The 12402-nt window shown below is 34.3% G+C and overlaps 1 protein-coding gene across 3 annotated transcripts in view; it reads right to left on the bottom strand.

The window, feature by feature from the left end:
* Positions 1–5391: 5391 nt before the first annotated feature.
* The window catches only part of LUZP2 (leucine zipper protein 2), a 261711-nt gene continuing 254700 nt past the window's right edge, over positions 5392–12402 (bottom strand). For 2 of the 3 annotated variants that reach the window (XM_040559468.1, XM_040559470.1), the window contains exons 14-15: positions 6737–6814; positions 5392–6025 (exon numbers count right to left, since the gene is read on the bottom strand). In XM_040559468.1, the coding sequence (XP_040415402.1) occupies positions 5918–6025; positions 6737–6814 (186 nt within the window). In that variant the 3' untranslated portion in view covers positions 5392–5917. The remainder of the gene's footprint in view (positions 6026–6736; positions 6815–12402) is intronic. The other variant, XM_040559471.1, reaches the window with a different exon arrangement.

Raw genomic sequence — 12402 nt, 5'->3', positions numbered from 1 at the left:
GCCGACAGGTTGACAGGAGAAAAGACAGAAAGACGGGGAAGAAAGCAAGAGGATATTATCTGATGCATAAAATGAAATCTGTCTGAATGTTACATCGCTTTATACTGCAGGTCAATATTTGACAAAGGCAGATGTTTAACCAAATGTTTCTTGATATGCCAAAATATTAGTTGCTTGTCATAGTGTTTATCAAAACTATTCTTATCAAGTTAGAGCTACAAAGGGAGACATTCATGCCAAATATCCATGTTTCCATGCATTTGTTAAGTCTTACTGCTATTACTGTTATTATTTTGAAGTTTCAGTTAAATACTCCCTGATTCAGCGTTGTAAGCAGGAATGCAGCATGTTTGCCACACGCATGCATATACACCTACATGCATCATTATGTGAACCTTGCTCATCTGTTTGCAGGTATAGCTGTGAACTGACAGGACTGCGCAAGTGCAAACAGCAGACGTGATGCTACCTGTGCTCCGGTCCTCGGGATTATTCAACACTTCCAATTATAAGGCTCCATTTTCAGAAGCGCACAGCTTTAATTGTTTGAATTGTTGTTTCCATCTGGGGCTCCTAGCCCATCTATAACTTTTCCTTTAATTTCAGTCAAAACAATTTAACTTTTGTCCAATATATGCTCAGGGAAAACTGACCTTTTTCTTTTTCTGATTTAAAATTAATAACAAAAAAAATATCCTCATGAACTTTCGGTTCCTTAACTTAGCAATGACTGGGAACATGCCAAGGATATACACTTGTATGATTTTATTTTTTATTTTTTTGGAGGGGACCATATCTGCAAGACTTGAAAATTTACACTGGCGTGACTGAAGTTCACGACAGGATTCACCATTTGTGATCCTACCATAGATTACCCAGAGTTAAAGCACTCAACATAAATAAATGCTTTTTGCTGTTTTCTAGAGAAGAAGGGAGCCTGGCAAAGCGTCAGCTGTGCCAGCTGGGGGAAAGCAAGGGAATGAAGAGCGAGCTGGTGAGCTGTCAGTTGGTCAGGAGGACAGCCAAGAGAAGAGCCCTCTGAGAAGCGCTGGGAGGAGGCTGCCGGCTGGCTCCCTGCTGGTAGAGGACTGTTCTGGGTGAGCTGCAGAGGAAGGGTGTCCAGATGTCCGTTACCTCCATACTGATAGAAAACTGATAGGTTGAGGAGAGGTGCAAAGAGAAGACAGAGGAGCGTTGTTGAAACAGACTTACAAACTCCCTCTCATTGTGTCTTATTCAGAAAATTAGTTTTTCTCTGTTTAAGAAGCTCTTGCTTTTGACCATTTGTAACAAAAACCTAGATTTTGGCTGACCTCCTACTGAGGAAAAGGTGCGGGCAGATGCACCTCAAGTTGCTGTCTGAGCTGGGCTGCTGTAAGGCATGTATTTATTAGATGCTAACACCCCTGTTTATATAGGTACCTATATATATATAGGGCAAAGTGCTGGCTTTGCTAATCTTGGTCTATGGTTTCTTCTAAATGTCTATTGTGTCCTGTGTCTGTACATAGCTGGATGTGTTGCGCCGCAACTACATAAATTAATGACAATTATAAATAAATTGCTACTTTTGTTTACTTTCATTTAGATCACTAGGTACCAAAAAATAATTCTCATCTCTTGTGTTAATTATAGTGAGTTTCTAAAATTGAACTATTAATCGTGATAAAGCACAGAGGGATCACTGCATCATTGTAGTACAAGAAAAACAAAAGAAGAAAAGTAGAAAAACAAAATTCTCATTATCTTTCTTACCTTCCTGAAGCAGTGTATGAAGAATTGTGGGACCTTGTTGTCCTGCTATGGAAACAAGGTTGAAAGCATTGAAGTAAATCTCCAAGATATTATTGCATTTGAAAATAACCTACAAAAATTTAAGGAAAAACATTTTCTGTTAGACAACATATTTGTAAATTACCAGACCAACAAAACTATCCTCACAGTCACTAACTATGTGATTTACTTTAGGCACATGAATTGTTTCATGTCTTGAATTAAGATGAAAATTATATAATAAAAATATTAAAAAAATAGATGAAAATATTACAGTAGAATCAAGTTGAAGCATTTTATAGATAATTAATTTGTATAATCTTGATTCACAGCACCATTAAGAATTCTTTTCAAAGAACAATTTTATGGTCTCTCAGTATGGCTAAGATGTTTGTTGCCTTTTTTTTTTTTTTAACTATTCATTTGAATAAGCTAATTACTAAGTGGAGCCAAAGTGGGATTGACTTTTTTTTTTTTTAATGGATATCTTTTCAACATTTATAGAAAAAAGAATTCTCAAAATGCATAGAATGGAGGAAAGACAACTAAAATATGCATTTCTTTCTACTATAACGGTTTCAAGAACTTTCCAGAAATCCACCCATTCTGGAGCTTCCCTTTAAGAAATTCATTGATTGATTTATTTTTTAAATAAGCAAGCAATGAAAGGGTGCTAATATTTCCTATGTTTATATAACATCTTTTAATCTGAGGATCATAATTTGACTTAAAACAGGAAAGTAAGCAATTTAATCCTATAGTGATATATCCTCATTATAGTAAGTAGTGTATTATATCATTCTTACTGAAATACTTACAGAAGTGAGGCAGCTTTCCCCCAAGTCACGAGGTCAGGCAGACTCGCAGAACTTGATGTAGTGAGAGCCTCTTCCTGTTCATATTCGAAGAAGTTCTTGTTTAAATAGAACGGTCAATCTTTCTGACCGCATTGTAACACATGCATCTGAAGTGGACTGCCACTGTAATTTCTGGCTTTCTATAGCCCATTATTACTGAAAAAAGTTACAGACTTCATAGGTTATTGGATAAATGAATAAAAATGCCCTCTCTATATAACATTCACTATCAAAGTCAACAATGAACTGGAAATTTCTTGTTTCTTAAGTAGAGAAGCACTAAGATTTATTTTTATGCTTCTTAATGACTAAAATAGAAATCAAGTGTCATGAAATATGTATGCTCACCGTAACAAAATGATATACCATGCACTACTGAAGAAAATTACCCATTTTAAACAGAAATAGGCTTAAACATTTATATATATATATATATATATATTTTTTAACAATAAGATTAGCAGAATGTATTTAGTGCTCTATTCTTGTATACAGGCCTTACTGTGATCTTTGTATTTTTGGTAAATTGAACACCTCTTAGTTACCAATTTTATCATGCTAAGTAATACCTTGTCAGGAATGAAAGTTCACTCCAGATTTTTAAGTTTACATACATGCTCACCCATAGTTGTGTATATATATGCATATTTATACCTAAATTTATGTAAATAAGTATATGCACGTATATGTTTACAAATACATACAGACTGATAGGAAGAGAAATGAATTCAAAGGTGAAGTCTATTATGCAAAAGCAAAATTGAAATAGAAGTTTAAAATGGCCTGCTCTGATGCTGGAAACTGCTTTTAACTGTTAGACTTGGGAATATCTAATAGAAAACTCTTATACGTAATCCTTATTTGCAAAGAGAAAGATATGGTCCATGACCTGGTTGCCAAGCAACTGCATGGCGTTACGAAACATTTTAAGATGTGCCACTCTGTGGTTTGTTGGGTCCTCGTAGGGAAGTAGACTCAGCCACACGGTTCTCTGCGAATCTGATCATAAAAAGAGTTTTAGAGTATTCTAGAGAGACCAAGTAAGCAGGACTGTGACTTATACTGTATAAACTCAAGTTCCTTTATGACCATGTTTTCGGTAACATTGAGTAGCCACAAATCAGAGGAAACAGCAAGGTCTGTTTATTTTCATCCCAGTGCTGGGATGTGAAACTACTCATACTCATGGCTGGAATGAAAGAATGGTTATTGATCTACTGAGGGAAAACATAAACACTTTTTTCTGGTTACAAGTAATGTTAATACAAGGAAGCTTTATTGTGATTTGTGTTTTTTTTCCCCTTTTCAAAGATTTTTCCAAATCTCCTTTCTCCGCAGATATTCTCATACATTCTGATGTATTTTTGAAACCTTTTTTCCCCATCTGTAAACTGAACAGAAGTTTCCTCTCCAACTGAGATGTTTATCTTTTTGCATTGTAGTTCTCTCTATATATATGCATATAACGATGAAGGACAGACTTCACTTTAGATGTGTTCCACCCGCTCAGTGCAAGACTAGAGTCTTCAGAATAGCACTACTTAAACAATACAAAGGAAATTTACCAGATATACCATACACAGATAAGAAAATCTATTTATCCTTCATTATTTTTCTTAATTCTGAATCACTACGTGGATTAATCTAAAAAGGTGGGATTTGATGATGCTGGTCACGATCAACTGTGAAAACAAGCATCTCTGTTCTGATTATCTTTGTGGCCAGGATTTCACTTCTTCGACACTTTACATGGATGATCTATTCTTTGATAATAGTGTGACTTTGCCATTATTTAATCAGGTCACGAGTTTCTTTTCTTTTCAAAATTGTTGAGACTTCTCCAGGCAGAAAAACCTACCACTCTGAAATATCCACTTCTGAGTGGAGAAACACATGCAAAATGTCAGAATGAAATGCGTTTCACACCGGGGAGGAACGGACAGCTATTGGATGAGACTGTTGAAAGATAGATAAAATCCTAACAGCTAAAACCAGGACGGAGAATACCACTAAATTGAATGAAACGTTGTCTATTTACTTTTTAAACTAATTCAAAAGCAAGGAAAAGCAAACTAATATAAGCAAATTGCTTTCAGTCTAGTAACAGTTGTAATTCACTGCTGTGTGCTGTAAGAGGGAGCTGGGAGTTTACGAGTTACAGCTTTTTAAAACACCTCATGCAAGAGGAAAGCACAAAAGCACTGTGTCAGACAGTGAGTTGTTCCTAAGGCACTAGTTCTTGAAAGATTTTCATCTCAATCATACGAGGCACATGAATTCCTAAATTAGATCGACAGTGATGCGTACACAAAGAAGGCATTCTACCTTGCTTTTCTTCCCTTTCCCTTCCTTTCTGCTTTCAAACTCACTGCAATAGAGTATGTGACCCATGAGAAAGTGGAAGAATCGTAAAAGTCACAGAGCACACCCCAACCAAAATGCTCATCTCTGCTGTAGTGATCAAAATGCCACCTGCAGTGGTCAAAATGTGTTTTCACCATTTAAAGTATATTTATATTCCAGAGGTCAGCCCAACTATAAGGGATGGAACTCAAGTTCCAGGATGGGTACCCGAGCTAAGAAAGTTGTACTCGGTTCCACCTGCAAAATTTTTGCTTGGATCCTAAAAGCCATGACTCTTCCTATCTCCATCCCTTTAACTCTTCATTTCTGCCAACAGTTCAGTTCTCAAAATAGGACTAATTGTGATAGCAGTTAGAGGAAAAAAAAAAAAAAAAAAGAAAAAAAAAGAAAGGAAAGGAAAAAAACAACCAAACACTTTTTATTGTTTAAGTTAGCAGATTTGCAATGGTATTACTGAAAAGTTAAATATACATGGAGCCCTACTGTCCCATTTTTACAGTTGCTCTTACGAGCTGCATCATACTTCATCTATGTTTACACAGATTTTTTTTCACGTTAGCTACCTTTTAATTCTTGATCTACAACCTAACTTGCCATAAATGTACATGAAATAGAACAGACTGAGAAAATACTTGAGAATGGTAATTTCTTTTTACAAAGAAACTAATTTATAATATGCAATTACTAATCAAGTAGAATAATAGTTCAAAAACTGGACTGTATTACAAAGCATTTCTTCAAATATCCATTTTGGATTATTGCTGAAAGGTACTAATTGGTCTATTCTAGACTAATTTACAAACATTCATAAAATAGTGAAAAATGCATGCTTTATAAACCTGGTACTATTCATGCCTCTGGACTAAAAATAATATGAACATGAAAGCAAATAATGAACATTATTACATGTATATTAGTAGCATTTATTTATTTTTTTCTTTTGTACTAACAGATTCTTCATTTTTTTTCTCATTTCTCTCAGATGATTTTTTATCTTCAGGTTTAGTCCACGGAGGGCTGTGCAACTTCTGCTGAAGGTGAAAATAGCATCAGTGTAAGCATTGCACATACAAAATGAACACAGATAAGCAAATAAAACATTTAAAATCAATAAATAAAGCATTTAAAATCAATAACAATTTTGCACAAAGCTGTATTTCTGTTAAATTGATATACCAAACACAACAGAATATGATATTCTTTGTTAGTGTCTAGAGAAGAATTCTGATCTCTACTAGGAAAGTATACTTAATTTTTGACAATGCAGAATACAATTTTTGACAATACCAATCCGATGCTGCACTATAATATTGAGATTTATTTATTTATTTATTTATTTTCCTCCCCCTTGGTCTATCAAATGAAGAGCACAGTACAACTCACGTAAGACTTTTGCATTGGTAAGATTTCTGAGTACATCTTGACATAATTGCAGATGTAGCACTGTTTTGATAACCTCTACCTCCTCCCCTTCCCAGTGCTGTGGACATCACATTATTGAAATGTCAGTTGACTACTAAGATAGTCCAGTTCTTTGAGTATTAAATAATTTTGCAAATTGTTAATAGCCAGGAGCCATTTTGAACAAAAGAATGGAAATCTGTCAGAGTGAAAGTCTGTGAACTGAGTAAGCAGATCTATCTCAAAAGCATTGAAGTAGAATGTGCATATATACTTCAAGTAACCGTATGCTTTACAAGAGCTTTTAACAAAAACACAAGAACTTCTTGGAAACAGAATACCTGAAAGCTTATCTCTGTTTCAGCTGTCTTCAAACGAGATGTTGAATTATTGCGATTCCCCAAACATGTCTTGCCAACCTGTCAATACAGATGTTGCAGATAATTTAGATTTTTTCCTAAAATATTGTTTTCTTAGAACATTCACAGTGGGTTCTGTTGTTGTTGTTTGTTTGTTTGTAGCCTAGTAGATGAAATAGAACAAAACAAAGTTATCATAGCCAAGTGAAACCCTTTTTCCCCATCATCTCTATGTAGTCTTATGTGGCTGTAAAAGTTTAGTAATTTAATGCTTAGATAGCTCTTTTTCCTCATGTTTAAATCTCGTCAGTAGTGAAGTTTATTCCACAGTGGTCCCATAAAACAGGTTAGTAATTACAATTTTCTAATGTAAGTGAGGAAAAAGTAACCAAGAACTGAACAAGAGCATTAGACTTGAGGACTCCTCTATTACTATTCTCTTGTCTAAACTGCTGCATCTCTTGCGTACATCACTCATATAGCTTATTGAATAGGGAAGTCAGAGAACTCTCAAGGTATAGAAAGGCTTGTCAGATTCATCACTGTTGTTTTATTCCAGCCAGAATGTCATTTTCTTTGCCAATGTTTTTTAATATGAGGGAAAAAAGATTTGAACAATATAAATAAAAGCTGGAAGTATTACACAGTAGATTGCAAACCAAAGAGAGTTATAGGTCTTAGGTACATCTTCATTATAAGTCTTAAGTCTTACTAGTGCTGAAATTTCTACTGAAATTAAATTCAAGTCCGTCAGGACTGGGATTAATGATACTATAGATGAAGAAATTAAAATGTGAAATATAGTAAAATATGGATAATTTTTGGTCATTCCTTTAAAATTGCAATCTTTAGAACACAGTTCTGATGTGCAATGCTCAGACTGGAAATTTTATACTTGGTAATAAAAATTGATCCAATCAAATGGAGTGAAAATTAAAAAAATAAAAAATAAAGTCATCAAGACTCGTTACAACATAACAGTGATTTTGCTTATTTCAAACTTTAGCAGATTTTCCCTTGCAATAGTTCCTTTTTAGCATAAATCCCTGGAAAATTTTTGAAGCTAGGTCAAGTTAGAATATTTTTACACATCAGACATATTCAGATGTATTGGTGAAAAAAGGCATCAAATTCACCAGTAATATCCACTATAGCTTAATGACATTTCAGCAACTTCTTTTATATATGTATTTTTTAAAATTATGGTTGATAGTATTAATCTAGGATAGAATAAGCCCTGTGTGTTCAGAAGAGCAAAAGAAAAAAAAGAAACAAAAAGAAAAAAAGGTCTCTACATGATATGTTTTTCAAGGCTTTTTACTTGGACAGTTTTTCTTCTAAAAAAGGGAAATAAGTCTGAATTCATCCTATAGCAGTGTAAATCACAGCTGGATAAACATTATCGCATTCAGCAGAGAACATTGAAAATAAATACCCTATCATGCAAATTAAATATCAAGAAATTGTATAAATATCCTTTCAGTACAAATGACATTAGATTGGAGTTAATTAAAAAGTAAGAGATTGACAAGGGGTAGGAAAATTCATTATGTTTTTTCACTTGAGAAATTCTGATAGTCCCTTGCCTCTAACAAAGTTGATCTACAAACAGGTGTGAATATGAAAATGAAACGTGTTATTAAGAAAACTACTTGGAGGGGAAATGGATGTCTCACTCCCAAAACCTTCTAAAGAGACTGTTTTTGCCAAAGACTTCACAGTACTTCAGGGTGTTTTTAGTCAAGTTTAAGCTACTAAAGTGAGCCTCGGAGTTGATGCAATTGAAGTGATTTATGGTGGCGGTGCTTTTTCATATTTTTCCCCACTATACACAACAGCTAAGAGCAGGATGAACATTGCAGAACAGGGAATAATCACGTAGTATTGATAAAATATCTTGATAAAGTATCTACTCCTTTTATAAAATAAAATGAAATACTAACAGGTAACTTAAATTCTAGATAAAGGTTAAAAGAGTGAGATGACAGAGTAGAAAGCTTTAGTAAGCTTTTAACATTTCAAAAGCTTAAATGTGTGGTCTTGGCAAAACCTGTATTTGGTAAGTTTACTAGTGAGCTAGATAAAAAAGTTTCCAGCTTAGTCACATTTAGAAAAATGTGAAGGTTTCAGAGACTTGCAGGTGACCAGTCTGAGGGCAGAAGATGTTGCAGGTCAAAAAAGGAACAGCAGTTCAGTCTGTGTAATGAAGAGCACATAAATAACACTAATGAAATATACAATCCTTTACTAATCTGTAATTCACTCTAATTGTATATACTAAATATTATCAGGTAACTCATTTCACCAAGACAATACATAGGATATAGAAAATCTATATCCTATACAATAGGATAGGACAATACATAGGATATAGGATATAGAAAATCTATATCGTATACACAGGATATAGAAAAACTGCTGAAATTATTAAAAATAGGGGAGGAAAAACATTTAAGACATACAGAAATAAAGTTTGCTTTAAACCCCCCCCTCCCCCCTCAAAAAAAAAAAAACAACAAAAAACAACTAATGATAAAAAGAATGCTTTCTAATTGACTAATCCTTTGGATTCTTTTCATAGGCCAGTTAACAAGGACCTTCTTGGTAGGAAACAAGAAGAGAAGATTCATGTTTCTAGTATCTCACATTTTTCCACTCACAAACGTTTTCCTTTTTAGTGACCCACCGTATGGATCACTGTTGGAGAAAGATAGTAGACTGAAATGGTTTTGTAAGTAAAGCAAGTCCTATATCCTTCTGTTGTTAAAACACAAAACATTAGTTGTTGATTCCTCATCGGTGTGAAAACTTGCGTATTATTAACGAATACATTACAGATTGAGCATCATAATAACCTTCAATACACCATCTGTCAACAGCAGCGCAATAGCCAGGGCTGTAACCAGTCACTATCGATGAGCTGTGTAAGCCCACTGTCTCAGTTCTAAGTCTTGAGTTCCAAAAGTTGAGATAGATGGGTATAACAGCATCTCCCACCATAACCATAAACTGAGTTAAAAACAGCCTAACAAATATCCCATACACCATTACACATATTCACACACACACACGCCTGTGTGAACATTTATGTGTATATATACACACAGGCACATATATACTTGTACGCATACACAAACACATAAATACATACACAATCTCTACTGCATATAAAGTCCACCTCAAACAAATTAGAAAATACAAAACCAAGTTATTAGAATATCTTTCACAGCCATGAGTGATATATAGATTAAAAAAAAATAATGCTAATAACAACAAATACTTTTTTTTTTTTTTTTTGGGGGGGGGGTGGTAGTTTTCTGTATGCTGAATATTAGGAAGATTTTGTTTGTTTGCTGTCCCATCTGCACGTCTCTTTCTATCACATTTGAAAGGTAACTCTAATTACAGTATTATAGAACAATAGTTTGATGTGGTAGAAACTAACACAAACCAAACAGTAATTGCTTTCAGAAAAGAAAAGTGTTGAAACGTTGTCAGTGTGGTTTTCTATTTTATGAAGATGAGATTTTAGAAATATTTTTTTTAAATAAGTACTGTGATTTTGCCATGCTTTGCATCAAGATTTCAGCATATCAGTTGTGCATACACCTAGCTGAAAGGAGCCATTTTATTGTTTTCCTCACCCAGCTATAATCAATGTTTATTAAAGTTTCAAGCATGACTGTCATCAGAGGTTCATCGGATGAAAAAGGATTCTGCTATATATATTTTCTTCAGTACCTGAAAACTTCTCAGTCAAGGACATTTAATCCTAGTTTCCCTAGCACGTGCACACAGAAACAATTGCTTCTTTCTAGATTCAGGAAGAAAACTTTCATTGCTTGTAATCATAGCCAGTACTTATTTAAGTATATCATTATTAAGTAAATTATGACTAAATCTTGAAATAATTTTACAACTCAAAGAGCAATGAAACAAAAAAAGAAATATACATTCCTTTGGAGCTTACTGAGACATTTTCTCTTTTTTTTCCTACCAATTCCCTTATATTGCTTTATTTTAAGAAAAAACAGTCATAGTTAATATGTTGTATATAACCATTAGTGACAGATCTCAGAATTTCACCCATGAATCAGTTACCCAGCGATCTTTATATTTTATGTGTGGAAATATTCTTTGCCTTAACATTAAGTTGCTGTCACTGATTTTTCAAGTATGTCTGCCAAATGGTTTAAAATTATGGGCTTATTCTTAAGACAAATATTCATTATATTACACATGCTGTATTTTTATCATGAGACATCAGGAAAAACCTAATGTTTGAGCACTTAAATTTAAACGCTCTAACATACAGCAGTGAGAATTCTGAACAGCACTAACTACAACTGCATTCTGCCTTAAGCAATACAGTTTGTGTATGCAACAGGAAAAAGTATCTGCAACAGCAATATGAGAGATTTAACAAGATATGATAATTCGTGTGGGACATATGCCTGGGAATATTGTTCCATCTTGATCAGTTTACTACACAATTTTATTAGCTAAGTGAATTTATATGAAATTCTGGTTATAAAATATGCAGCTTGATCAGTAAAGTATGCAAAATTTCAGAAGTGATGGTATTCAGCTCACTGAGTGAATTGTACAGCTGAGCAGGAGAGGTTTGCAGCTGGATGTATAAAGGTGGATCAGCCAAGTGTGCATCTTCATTTAAAAAGAATTTTCTGAAAGCCTGTTAAAATTCAGCATGTCCCTAGGCTATTAAACTATGCAATTTCATCTGCAAACTGTTGAACAATGTAACTGGAAGGGTATCCTACTGTATTGACAGAACGAATAAGAATTCTTTTTGTTGCTCATATAATCATGCCACTTACCACAAGTGGACAGGAAATCAAGTAAATATTTCTTCCACTGCCAAAGGGTATCACTGATGTACAGACTGAGCAGACCAAACACTTCAGCTCCAGCATTCCTTCACATCATCACACCCCCTGCTAGCTTCAGCAGGTGTTAAAGTGGGATGTGCTTGCAGAGCACGAGAGAGGAGAAAGTCATCAGCTAGTTCTATACAAAGAAATCCAGATACTGTGGTCAGGTCAGCTGAGAAACATGATGAAGGTGCTGCTCAGCTGTGTCATTCCTACTGTCACTAGCCAATGTCTTCAGTTCTGCAAAGTGCTATCTGGGATATAGGCAAAAGGAGCATGAGGAATTGTTCAGTTAGGATGGTACTGATTAGCTTTAACCGGCATAATTTACACAGGAAGAAAACACGCTTAACATCATTGAATTTTGACTATGCTTAGATGAGATATCTCACTGGAACTAGCTTCAGATAAATTCATATGTCCAGATCCTTCTGTATGTTTTGTATTATTGGTTCAAATGACCTGAAACCTTTAAAAGACAAACTTGGCTAAAAGTAGCTAAGGTTTCCTATTAAGGCTAATTAAAAGTGAAAAGAAAACAAAACAAATAATATGCGTTAAAAATAAGAAAAGGCTATATTTCCTCGTTAGACAAGAACTACAAGTTCTATCCAATGTTGTAATTAATTGGATGCTTAAATTGTTATTATCCTGTCAATAATCACATATGCTCATTGGTCTACCATATATGTGCTGCATGCCTCTTAAAGGTCTTCTTGTTCATATAACAATTTTTTACTCTCCGCACCTCAGACT

This window comes from Cygnus olor, chromosome 5 (assembly GCF_009769625.2).
Source record: "Cygnus olor isolate bCygOlo1 chromosome 5, bCygOlo1.pri.v2, whole genome shotgun sequence".
Lineage (NCBI taxonomy): Eukaryota > Metazoa > Chordata > Aves > Anseriformes > Anatidae > Cygnus > Cygnus olor.
This window is presented reverse-complemented; position numbering and strand designations above follow the sequence as displayed.